At 38.5% G+C, this 13,945-nt stretch overlaps 1 protein-coding gene across 1 annotated transcript in view; it reads right to left on the bottom strand.

Moving 5' to 3' along the window:
• Positions 1–2,078: 2,078 nt before the first annotated feature.
• The window catches only part of nudt14 (nudix (nucleoside diphosphate linked moiety X)-type motif 14), a 31,600-nt gene continuing 19,733 nt past the window's right edge, over positions 2,079–13,945 (bottom strand). The window contains exons 3-5 of the mRNA XM_046060824.1: positions 11,550–11,614; positions 9,761–10,070; positions 2,079–8,292 (exon numbers count right to left, since the gene is read on the bottom strand). Coding sequence (XP_045916780.1) covers positions 8,043–8,292; positions 9,761–10,070; positions 11,550–11,614 — 625 coding nt within the window. The 3' untranslated portion in view covers positions 2,079–8,042. The remainder of the gene's footprint in view (positions 8,293–9,760; positions 10,071–11,549; positions 11,615–13,945) is intronic.

Raw genomic sequence — 13,945 nt, 5'->3', positions numbered from 1 at the left:
GTCGATCAGTCTGTGGCACTGCTCAGGTGTTATGAGAGCCCAGGTTGCTCTGGTAGTGGCCTTCAGCTCTTCTGCATTGTTGGGTCTGGCGTATCGCACCTTCCTCTTCACAATACCCCATAGATTTTCTTTAGGGTTAAGGTCAGGCGAGTTTGCTGGCCAATTAAGAACAGGGACAGCATGTCCTTAAACCAGGTACTGGTAGCTTTGGCACTGTGTGCAGGTGCCAAGTCCTGTTGGAAAATGAAATCTGCATCTCCATAAAGTTGGTCATCAGCAGGAAGCATGAAGTGCTCTAAAACTTCCTGGTTGACGGCTGCGTTGACCTTGAAGCTCAGAAAACACAGTGGACCAACACCAGCAGATGATATGGCACCCAAAACCATCACTGACTGTGGAAACTTTACACTGAACTACAAGCAACGTGGATTCTGTGCCTCTCCTCTCTTCCTCCAGACTCTGGGACCTTGATTTCCAAAGGAAATGCAAAATTTACTTTCATCAGAGAACATAACTTTGGACCACTCAGCAGCAGTCCAGTCCTTTTTGTCTTTAGCCCAGGCGAGACGCTTCTGACGCTGTATCTTGTTCAAGAGTGGCTTGACACAAGGAATGCGACAGCTGAAACCCATGTCTTGCATACGTCTGTGCGTGGTGGTTCATTAAGCACTGACTCCAGCTGCAGTCCACTCTTTGTGAATCTCCCCCACATTTTTGAATGGGTTTTGTTTCACAATCCTCTCCAGGGTGTGGTTATCCCTTCCCTTCGCCTCTCTATTAATGTGCTTGGACACAGAGCTCTGTGAACAGCCAGCCTCTTTAGCAATGACCTTTTGTGTCTTGCCCTCCTTGTGAAAGGTGTCAATGGTCGTCTTTTTTACAGCTGTCAAGTCAGCAGTCTTCCCCATGATTGTGTAGCCTACAGAACTAGACTGAGAGACCATTTAAAGGCCTTTGCAGGTGTTCTGAGTTAATTAGCTGATTAGAGTGTGGCACCAGGTGTCTTCAATATTGAACCTTTTCACAATATTCAAATTTTCTGAGATACTGATTTTGGGATTTTCATTAGTTGTCAGTTATAATCATCAAAATTAAAAGGAATGAACATTTGAAATATATCTATCTATCTATATGTCTGTGTGGAATGAATGTATACATTATACAGGTTTCACTTTTTGAATGGAATTACTGAAATAAATCAACTTTTTGATGATATTCTAATTATATGACCAGCACCTGTATAACACCACACACACAAGGAGGGGTTACAACCAAATGTGATAGCCCACTATTGATATGTTGATTAACAGCAAGATTGACCTATTAGTTTGGTGCAAGCATCACTTAAACGGTGGGCGGGACTCCAGCGTTTTATCCGGGATTGATAGGGTTGATCGGTACACAAAATTTAACAGTTTGTGTTTTTAATGGCAGTTACTTTGTGTAATTAATTCCTGACAAGCAAAAGTATTTCTATGTAAGAACTTCTGTGAAGCGTCCTCATTGGGTGCTTGGCTACTTCACTCTGACAACAAGACTTAGAAGTCAGCACACCCAACTGGTGTTTGCCAAAAAATAGTCATAGACCATTACCTCTAAAACTACAATTTCTTTTTGTGCATAGATTTATTAGTGAGTGTTAGAGGTGCAGGTAGGTGAATTATTGAAGTTCAAAGACAGCTAGGCTAGCCGTTTCCCTCCGATATCATTTTTATGCTAAGCTAGGCTAAACGCCTCCTGGCTCCAGGTTCAACACAGAGACATGAGAGTGGTATCAACATTTTCATCTAACTCTGGAAAAGAGAGCAAACCAGTGCATTTCCCAAAATGATGAATTATTCCTTTAATGCTAGAAATGGAAGTCAGTAACATGGTTACCACAGGTAATGCGACTTGCAAACCAATTTTACTTCACCTTTGTGACCCATGAATTCTCTTTTGGGAAGTCAGCGTATGAAGTGCTAAAAAATTTAAGGTGAAGAAAGAAATTACATTAATAGTACAGACACACTTAAAATGTTAATATTCTTCAAAAATAACCTTGAAAAGTGAGTAAATAATTGACATTGACAAATAAGTGACATTTTGGGCATCAAACCCATTTTATTTAAACTTAATGCAGTTTAATCCAACACAGTTAGTGCACATGCAAAGTATCATATTTAAATATATACTGTATGTTTGTACCAAGTGTCATGTTTTAAAAGTTTAATATTTTCAACATTTAAGTAATAAATTAACAAAATTGAAACATTACTGAAAACACCGCCCACAATGAGTATACACTTTTAATAAAGCAAAAAATACATGATAAATTCGTACAACTGAAATGTTTGTGTTTGTACTTTTTTTTTCTCCAGAAAATATTTTTTTTAAAACACAAATTCAGTGTAAGACACCAGAAAGAAAAACAAAATCACAATTGGACAAATTTCTTTGTCTTTACCATGAGAAAAATCATAATACGTCTTTCACTTAAAGGTATTATGTGTAGGATTTCCACTAAATATCACACTACCTAATGAAATAACATATGTGCTACACTTTATAGTCACTATGAACCTCTTAATAGCAGCAAATCTGATTATCTTCCCCCTTTTGCTTCTAAATATTCAGCTGCCAGTCTGACAATAAAGAAGCAAAAGTGACTGACTTCATCCAAAATCAACAGTCCATTTTTCAGGATTCGTCAGCAAATCAAGAATCACTTAATGTTTAATGAAACAAATGAATATTGAGTAGATCTCAAGAGGTAATGTTGGAACACCACGGTCACATCCATGGTCCAAGTTATAATTTAACAGTAATACATATTCTTTAATTAGAGAATACTACACATAGCACCTTTAAAAAAACATGTTCATGATAAACTGTTGCTCAGCTCATGATAAATGAAAATACAGTAAGAAATTGTCAAACGGTGCACAAACCATTAACAGAAGAAAATAAACAATCACAGTTGAAGAAGCAACTACAGCATAACCATGGGGGTACAGCTATAAAAAGTCTGGTACCGACGAATTAAATATTCTGTCACAGAGAACCACTGATTGTTGACATGTCTGACATGTTGCTGAGAATTTGATATGTCAGCATCTTTGAAGCAAGCAAATGGACACAAAATATTTTCATTATGTGCCTGAGTGATGGAGGTAGAAATGTCCAATGCTGGGCTAATGGTTAATATCCAGCATAGGCAAGAATGAATTATACAACCATTTAATTACCTCAAATATCTGTGTTATATTTAATAATAGAAGTAGCATATGGCTTACCAGTGGCACAGTCTGCAACCTCTCTCTGGACTGTCAAAAGTTCATCTACTTTTGCCGTAGAGGGGAAGGTTAGGCTTGTCATGGCAGGAGGCTTAAAGAAAGAGTTAATTATCTTGGGAAACACATTTATTTGCTTTCTTGCTGAGTATTAAATGAGACCAGTGATGCCAATCTCATGGCTGTACAGTAATTATGAAGCTACACCCAGCAGCCAGTCAGCTTAGCTTAGCACAAAGACTGGCAACAGGGGGAAACGGCTTGCCAAAGCTAAGTGCTAAAGCTCAGTAATTAACACATTGCATCTTGTTTGTTTGTTTGTACATAAACCCAAGTTTATAACAGATACTTCACCGTTGCTTGACATGGCCAAGAAATAGCCTGATATAATTGTAATTTTTATACTTCCATTTTTTGTACGAATTAAACAAATGAGATGCAACATGTTAATCAGCGAGCTTTAGAGGTGCTGGTGGGTAGATTTAGTTTCCTTTTATGAGCCTGGCTAGCTGTTTCCCCCTGTTTCCTGTCTTTATGCTAAGCTAAAATAGCCAGCTGCTGGCTGTAGCTTCATATTTACTGTACAGGCATGAGAGTAGTTATCAAACGCCTCACCAAAGTCTCAGCAGAAAAGCAATATATTTTCTAAAATGTCAAACTTTTCCTTTAAGTCCTCCAAGAACACTGCCAGACACCAGTGTTACTGACTTTACAAGGCTTCCATTAGAATAAAGTCAACACTATGACAGTGCAAAGTTTGACTTTTAACGCAGAAAAAAACACATACATTTTAAACTAAATAAGATTATAAAAACATAGCCAGTACATCTTAATAGCTTATAAAACTAATTAAAAATGGTGAGTATAAAATAGACTACAGGTCATGAGAGCAGATCAACACAGGCTGAACAAAAATAAAATACAGGCCTCACATCAATCTATTCCATCATATACTTTTAACTGTCTATATAGAGAAGTTGGCAGAACCAGCTGAACCTGAAGTGCTGCCACTCCAGTTTATGTTCTTCTCTGCAACAATTGAGTTAAAATCACAACATCGTTAGACGTTAGACATGATCCCACCCACTTGCAGCTGCTATCTACTTCTGTGAATGTCACTTCTGTTTTCAATGTGTCAATCAGTAAGGCTGCTGTATGTCCCCAGTGATGTTCACTAAATGCACTCAACTTACAGATAATAGTTGGAGGGAAGGTGTGGAGAAATATGTACCGGTGTTGGCTTGCTGGCTGATGCCGCCCACAATGACAAGCCTATGAAAAAGGCAAAGAAGAGCCTTGTGTTTTTGTGATAACTTTCCTCAAAAAGAAAAATCATTTCAGCCAAATGAGAACTAACGTGGCAGTTCTCCACATTTGACAGGCACACAAAGTTACAGACTGGCCTTAAATGTTCAAATGGCTTTGTTTGTCATCTTTTACACCGAGCCGATCACAAGCAGATGGCCTCATTTCAGCGAACTGAGGGTTTTGTTAATTTTAGAAATCTTTGTTTATTTTAAAATTTATATCAACTTTGGAATGCAGATCATTTTCTAATGAGTTATTCCACAAGTTCATTATTCCCACTACGGGTTCATCTTATACTGGACAAGACGACGGCAATGGAAAACCGTGAGCACCATTGGGAATCTTCCAATACTCTCAACACATGTTGAGATCCACTTAGACCTTATTTAACTGAAAACTAAAGAAAAGATTGTCACATGGAGGAAGAGAAGTGGAGAAAATAAGGAGGTACAGGAGTGAGAGCACTGATCTGACAAGGATAAGGTGCCAAATAAAAAAATTTCTGAAAGCTAAAAAACATTTAAAGATATTATGGTGGCAAAAGAGTAGTTGAAATAATTTTGTTTATAAGCCCTGTTAGTGTTACCGTTTCTGTTCTTTTTGTGATTTACTCTACATGCCTCATGGAAGTAACACATAACACTAACAGTACAGTGGTCATTTTCATGGTTTTGTGTCCTGATATAAGTAGATACATCCTATTGTTTGTATGCGTTTGAAATCCTGCTTACAAATTAACAATTGACACCAACACCACAAAGAGAATCTGATTTAGTGTTGGGTATCTACTATTATTCAGGTTTGGGTGCTCCACAGGGATTCATCTTTCTCTTTCCAAGAAAACCAATAAAATTAAAATAATTCAAGCAGTTCCAGCAAACTATACAATCCTACATCAAGGAATGATCTTCAACGGACAGACGGACAAAGAAGCTCAATGACTGGGCATAAATATGGCTTTAGGGTTCTGCATATATTCCTAAACAGTATGGGTAGAAATTACTCTCCTAAATGTTTGACTCAGTGTGTGAAACAAACCATATTTAGTTTGGTTGATTCAAATTCCCTTGACTTTGTTTGTGTATATAAGAACAATGCATTTGTACCACCGCAGAACTGCACTGAGATGCCCTAAAATGATGCTCAGTCCTCTGCTGAGAGATTCAGTAGGGACAAGAACATACACTTAACCAATGGGGGGAAAACTGACAAAAAACCCACAAGGTTTTATGTGTAAAAAAAAAAAAAAAGACCAATGTTGACATTTGATTGTCAGCTGTTCCTCAGGTTAAAAAAGCCTAGAAGAACAAAATAAATCCTGGACTGATTCTCATATTCACCTCAAGTATTTTTTTTTTTTTCATTTTTATACCAGACAAGGTAACCTGCCTCACAGAGAGCAGACAAATACATCAACAGTAAGTTGTATAATGGGGACCAGAATTTCGGCTCTATGATTTTGCTTTGACATCTTCTATATGTTCGAGGTGTTACTAACATTGCAGTTAAATCTCTTACAAAAAATAACTAACATACAGCACTTTACCTTTTAGTCAACAAACGACCAAATTAATCAGGCAGGTAATTTTTAAAAATCATTTAACAGTCCAATTGAACTCAATAAATGTTGTCACACATACAGCTTGTAACTTAATAACTTCTACAGGTGCACCGAGGAGAGTTGAACTCTCACTTATGCGTCACTGTGGCTGAAGATGTGCGATGGATCTAACTATAATAATGCATAAATAAGGAGTTGTGTTACCTGTTTTAAGTGAGCAGTTATTTTCTAAAAACAGTATTGTCTTTGCGTTGTAACTTGCATATTTTTAACAAAACTATAAAGGTGGGGAGAATCTTCCTTTTCACATATTAATTACTAAATGAAGTACCAGCCCTTTTTGAATGAAGAAAATACTAACATATAGTAAGAACTGTACGAACTTGGTTGCCTTTAAACTTCTAAAAGTGATTTGGAAATATAATAATAAGCACGCTGGTCATCATCACATCCAGAGATCAACCCTGAATATGACCAACAGTTTGAGTATTTGGACCTGAGATTTTGGCAAACTGCTGTTGAGATTCACTTTGTGAGATTAGGTTTGTGTGTTAATGACCATCTGAGATTTACTACACAGAACCTACTAAATGAAGTCATTTGCTCCTATACCTGCATTAATGTGTTCAAAATGTAACCTTAACATGCTGGGTAGAAAATTAACTCTCTAAAGGATTTAGCCTTTATACCATTGTCCTCTCTACTGTATTTCCAGTTTGTCTTTATCTCAGAAAAATATAGGCAACATAAAGTCAAAAGAAGAATTCCTTCAAAACTCTAAAAATGGAATTAAAACTTGTCTATGTCGAAGGTATTTAAGGTTATTCACTGACATGTTCGGAAAACTAACGATAACCCATTGCAGGATTGTGCTTGAGAACAATGACACACTCAAAACTAAAATTAGGCCCTCTGTGAGGTGGTAGGTGTATGGTTTTTCTGTAAAGTGAAACAATACCACAACACATTTTGCTTGTAGAAGAAAAAGTCTTATGAATATGTTCTAACAGAGTGAGAGTTGTTTTCAGTGACACTGAGTGATTGTTTAGCCCGGGGTACTATGGTAAGTATTGCTTAAAGGCTGTGGGTCAAAGAACTTAACTGAGGCATGCTTGAACAAGTGGTGGTTAAAACACATCCAACACCTCGATCGATACAAGGCCCCACCATTGACTAGCATAGTTTTTGCATTACTGGATCATGGCTTAAAGGAATACTCTACTGTTTTTTTCCTTTATTTTTTTGACCTTATCTCTTTATCTTTAATGGCATGCTAAAATGTTAGTGAGCCGAGGCTAACCAGGAGCACATGGCTGGTTAGCATCATGGCTTAAAATGTTAGTGAGCCGAGGCTAACCAGGAGCACGTGGCTGGTTAGCATAATGACTTTGCAATGAATACTGGGTGTTCTAGGAATGGCTGAAACAAGTTGCAATTTGACTAAGCTGAATGGTAGAGGTCTTTTTCTCAGCCAATATCAGGTGTCTGTAAAGTGTTTTCTTGCTTTTATAAATTCAGATAACATTCAAGAGCCTACACTAAAAGCAGTGGAGTATTCCTTTAATCAAGGGCAGGCAAATGAAATCAATGATATGCAGCCATTTAAAACAGATGGCACAGTATATGAAAACAAAGAATCAAGAACAGACAAATGTGCCAGTGCCAACCAGCTATGGCAAATTTGTTTTTCAGGAAAAAATAATTAAGACCACTAAGAATTCAAAAGGTAAACAGGATAAAGATACCTGTTGGCAACAAGACAAGGGGCCCACCTTTCATCATGTACCAATAAGCAAAAAGGCAATACAGGATGAAGAGCCATGAGGGGAAGAGTGGATGTGCTGGGCCAGTGTTTGATTTGATTTGGAATAAACGGTATAAAGAGGGTTGGTTAATACTAGTTACACATTGGTGGAGATCTTGTACTTGGGAGACATATTGTTATGGAACCAGATGAAACTAAAAATGACGCCCATGGTTTTGGGTATACGCTCGTTGTAGGCAAACGTCATGGCCTCGTGCAGCGGGACTTTGACCACCTCGATAAGCTCTCCCTCCCGTGGCTCACCTCCACCTGCGCTCACGCAGTTGTCGTCAGACACCTCGGCGTAAAACATGGTCTGCTTGGCACCTGTAACACCTACACCTGACCTGTAGGGGGGAATCAGGGAAAGAAAAAATAAATTGGTACTTATATTTACAATAATTCTTCAAGTTTTTACAGGGTTGGGTATCGTTTGAAAATTTCAATCAGATGCCACAACAATAATTCACCAAAGCTTTTTAAACTCCTTATTTTTCATTAATATATCATGCAACTAATTTAGATAAGGGGTCCTAATTCTAATGTTTCTTTAGCAGTTATTTCACACAGATAGACAACAGCAAGACACAGAGTGTATACTTTGTAGAGACACACATGAAAGCTGTAAAGCTCTGTCTTTAAATGCGGGTAATAAGCAACATACATAAACACCAGTATTTTTGAGGAATTTCTTTGCCATTTAAAATCAAACTGACCTCGGGTTGCCTACTATTAGCGCAGAACCTCACCACACGGTGTGCTTCTGTGAAACACACCCTCATAGGGGTCCTGAGGGTTAAGTTGATACCTGCGTATTTAATGGGAGCAGCCCACACATAACAATGGTCATAGACAACACCAACAAAACCAGAGGAAGTGTTGAAGTCAAACCAAAAGCACAGCTATGAGAGCTGTTAGTCATAGCTGTCCAGGTGCTGCTGTTTAATATGGGACTGTTCTTCTACGGGAGCTTCCACCTCCTGTGTCAAGCTATAGTAAGCAAATAATATTTTGACAAAGATGAATAGTTTCCCATTCCAGCTCACTTACATTCACCTCTTATCATTATGGAACTTCCTCTATAGTTCTGTCACCAACTTTAGATTGGATTTTTGCGTCTTGATATATTTCCAAAGTCATTTTCAAACCAGTTTCATGAAAATACATGCTTTCCTTTAGGGTGCAGCATCTTGTGTGGACTTTCACAAAGCTAAATTTAAAGCGATAAATACTTTATACTTCTGGCATGTTTATTGGCCTGAATTGCTAAATTTATAGAAATGAAAATGTCACTCAAAGAAAGCTACCTATCCATATGTTGCTGTAGACATTTAGATCTTTTTTTCCCCACCATGAAAACTTTCAGAACTCATCCATTAAGAGCTTTTCAACACCGTTTAAAGCCTACAGGCGTGAATGTTTGATGAATAAAAGGGGTGGAGTATCACACTAAGATGTTTTTAATGCTACCTGGAATTGAATTTTAGAACAATTACTCAAACTAAAGACACAAAGCTGCAAAAGTAGGTTACTTCTGAGTGAACATAGCCCAAGGCGGTTCATTAATTATAAATGAAAATGATACAAAATAGGACAACAGGAAATTAATTGTTAAGGGACAAGAAATCTAATGGGAGCAAATATTTAAAAGACAATGACAAAGCATTGTCCTCAAACGTCTTTGTGTTGGGAGTCAATAATAAAAAAAACACTAAAAGCCTCTATTAGGTTTATTTATACATAGTATTACTCTACTTAAACCTCATAAAGATATATCCTTCAGGTTCGGTACAGACAAATGTTCAATCTGCAGACCTGTAAGAAGTAATCCTCTTCAGTTTAGAGGCAGGCACATCATAGCCACACTCCTCCAGCACCTCCTGTCGGGCGATCTCCTCCAGGGAGAGGCCAGGTTTGTCCACCAGCCCGGCGCAGAGCTCATAGGTGACCCCCGCTGAGGCTGGGGGCCACTGAGGAGAGCTCTCTCCCTCGGAGGCAGACTGGCCCTCCTGAGACTCGGGGGCCGGGGCAGCGGCGGCAGCGGCTTCAGAGGCGCCCTCCTCAGTTTTTTCAGCAGACTGAGGCGGCTGCGTCTTGGTCCTTTCCCACTCACACATGTATACAGCTGGTGGTGGAAAAGAGAAAATATTGTTATACATGGATGGAAGTAAAACATTATTCTAATTACATTTTTGTTTACTTTTCTCAAATCCATTTAGCCACACATTTGATATTTTACAAAAACATGTGTCAGGATGTCTATTTCTTACAATAGTTTTTAAAAGATTGTAATAAACTTAAAATTAAGGATTGACAAAATATAGGTTTTACAGATATCTAATTTTAGACAATATAGATACACTTACAAATATTTTACTATTCATTCATTTGGAATTCATTTGCTGCTTTTCTTTGCTTTATATCGTTGCATTTTGGACTGTTGGTCAGCTGTTGAAGATGATGAATTTGGGCTTTTTAGACATTTGATAGACTATTATTGATCAATGAAATAAGTGATAAATATATCAATAATAATAAAAAATAAAAAAACATTAGTTGCAGCCCCACAGGATGCATGTTAATCTTTGAAAGCTTCTTTGTACAGGTAAAATGCTGACTCACACACTGTTTATTCAATTGTAAATATAAATTGGGAAATTCTAATGTTAAGCACATGTAATATAATCTTTTCCTCTCAGCTGCTCCCCGTAGGGGTCTTCACAGCAGATGATTAGTTTCCATCTCACTGGCAAACCGGGCCCCATCAGCATAGAGATCTGATGATCCGCATATTTGATTTGGCAAAGGCTTTTTACGCTGGATGCCATTCCTGACGCAGCCCTCCCCATTTATCCATGCTTGTGACTGGCAATTGGGAATGCACTGGCTTGTGCATCCCCAGTGGCTGGGGAGCAAGCACATGCAAAACTATCTTCATATATGTAGATAATCATCCAGATTTCAAAAATCAGTATAATGTCAGGGTTTCCAGCAGAGTTTTATAGTGGAAGCACCCTGCCTCGCTGTAAATACAGAACGCCTCTGCTGACCTCAGAATAAATTATTACATTTTTATGAAAAGGAGCACTTACCAGATATGCTAATCAATTTCCTGAGTGAGACCCTGAATATACTGAAAACTTTTTTATTGGCCTTGCACTACAAACATATTTCTAAACATGTATTGTCCAATACCAATAAGCTGACCGATATATATATTGTACACTCCCTGTTTAAAAACAAATGTCATTCTAGGTTGTAGACAAACTCTTAAAGTTCAGTTTTTTTCCATAACAGCAATGAGAGAGGGAGGAAATAAATATATCAATGCCCAGACTTCCTTGAATTTAGAAGTGTGGAACAGTCATGGGCGACGTCTAACAAAGGAGGTTAGGCTGCTTTGTAACGGGGCCTCTCGCACTCTATTTATGAGTCTGCATTGTTACTTAAATCCAGTAGATAAACAGGGATTGTAATGTATTTCTTTTTTAGTGAAAGTGCCCACGGGATATTTAACAATCTAGATCTAGCTTGGTGACAAGAAGAAAATGAATTAACTAGATCCCACATAACAGTCTCCTACTTTGTATGGTAAAAAACGTACCTGGACGGAACTGCTTGACGAGGACAAAACAGTGTGAGGTGGTGTTGAAGATCAGCACTGATACGCTACGGGGAAAAGAAAAAAGAGGTCAAGTTTAATTACATCAGACAACTTTTTCTGATAAATCTATGCCTATATCACTGATCTGGTCAGTGTTTCCTACAGGATGGTATGAGACTATGTTGGGTGGACCTCGGACCCTCTCGGGTGGTCAGGGGTCATGCTACCCTGGAAATATAATTTTGTCCATTATAAAGTTAAATGCATTAATCTGGTGCACTTTGAGAGCAATATTAAGCGGCAAGATCTATGAGGAACTTTGTGCTCTAAATTCTAAAAAAAAAAAGAAAAGAAACGGTCATTGAAAAAATAAAGGGCAACACACTAGCGATTGTATGATGCATGACAAAACACACTTGTTTTTCATGCCAACCCATACTCCTCAGCATCCTGTATCAAGATACACCACTATCCTATTTCCCAGCGACGCTCCAGGATAGCAGCAATTTTAGCATATTTGCTCACGCGTTTGACAAATCAATGTACGGCAGCTTGTGATGAATTAAATCTCATTTAAATAAATTTGAAAAGTGCAAATCGCTAAAACTAAAATGAAACTAAAAATGGTACTAAAACTGACATTCCTGCAAAAACAAACATTATTCTGAAATACAAGGAGCACATCCTTCCAGATTTAAACCATGCCTCTCAAAAAGAGGGATGTGGAGATAAAATGACCCAATGAATTGTATATACACAGGTGGTTCACCGTGTGTATGCGAGTGTGACTGTCGCTGCCAGTGGAGACTTCAGGCCTGGGATCTGCGTTGGGAAAGCGGATATGTCTGAGGCGACAGGAAGCCCTGCCCTGTCTTTCCCATGGTGAGAGGGAACTAGGACATTGGTATTCCAACTTGTTAATAGCTACAGTGCCTGGGCTAATACTGATTTAATATCCGTTTGCAACAGACATTTAAAGAAAGTCCAATGTCTATTTTCAACAATACAACCTGGGCATCAAGCATTTCAGTTGTGCCGGGTGGAATCCACACATGATCATGAGCTCATGGACTTATAGTGGGACAAAAATTACGCTTTTGGGAATTGAGGCCTAAGTAAACACACAAGTGGTCAGACAGTCATATTGGTTATAAACAAGCTAACAGTTTAGCCAGATAAGCTTCTGTTTTATTTCTAGGTAAAATCAAAAGTGAGCAAGGATGCACAGGAAAAACTGTAAGTGCGCACAATTACGGCAAGTACAGTAGGTCAAAGTACCAGGTAGTCGTCTCTAGACTGTTTGGGTGCTTATGACAGTTAATAAATGTGACTTACCTATGGGTTTGTTTACAACCGGTCTATATTTAGAACTGCTGTTGCATTCAAAAATCTCAGCAATTAACTTTGTGAGTACACAATGATATTATTACTGATAGAACCAATGTCCACAGATAATACCAGATACAATATTGCTGTGTGGCCCCGACAACAGCTCCTCACTATGTGAGAGGTAAACAAATGACCTTGATTAAAAAGCCTCTGGTCTATTTTAAGAGATTTCATATCTGGGCCCAGCCAGTTATAGAAACCTCTTCCCTGTGGCACTGGTTAGCTCACCGCTAGAGCACGCGCCTCATGTACGAAGGCTGAGTTCTTACAGCAGGAGCCTGGGTTCGAGTCTAACCCATGGCCATTTGCTGCATGTTATGTCCTCTCTCCCTCTCCCTCATTTCCTGTCTCTTAACGGTCCTTTCAGAAATAAAGGCAAAAAAGAAACCTCCTCCCTTTTCCATCACTCCTTCCTTTGCTTTCACCTCCTGGAAAGAGGGCACAGAACACCTTTCCACCTGCTTCTTCCTTGAAAAAGTTTAAGCTTGACTTTTCTCTCCATCATGCCAATGTTTTAGTCTTCGCTTTAATCTACAGATTATGCTGATAATTTCAAAAGGAGAGTAGCCACCAAATTTCAGGATGGGATTCATTTAAAAAAATACCTTTCCCCCAAACCTTTTGGCAGGTATATAACTAAGAAATGAAAAAACAGTTCTGATATTTGTGACAGCCTACAGCTGCACAAGATGTGAGAGAGTATGGATAAGATAATGTGTTAGATTTCCAAAAGTGGGACCCGCAGGCATGAGATGAGGCATGTCTGGGTCCTGTAGTGCTGTTCCACACCATTACTGCTGTTCTACAGCTTCCCGCTGAAAAACAAATGCTCTAATGGTTAAACCAAGAAGCAGGCTAAACAGACGCTCAGGACTTTTCATGCACCGTTAAGCTTTCTCTGTTGGGCTTCTGGCTGGACAGCGGGTTATGGCAGAAATATAAGGAGCAGGACTAAGGTCACTACTGGTTGCACTGCAAAGCTTATGATATCAAGTTATGATCATCAA

This window comes from Micropterus dolomieu, linkage group LG10 (genome assembly GCF_021292245.1).
Source record: "Micropterus dolomieu isolate WLL.071019.BEF.003 ecotype Adirondacks linkage group LG10, ASM2129224v1, whole genome shotgun sequence".
Taxonomy (NCBI): domain Eukaryota; kingdom Metazoa; phylum Chordata; class Actinopteri; order Centrarchiformes; family Centrarchidae; genus Micropterus; species Micropterus dolomieu.
The sequence above is the reverse complement of the archived record's forward strand: the minus strand, read 5'-3'. Positions and strand labels throughout refer to the sequence as shown.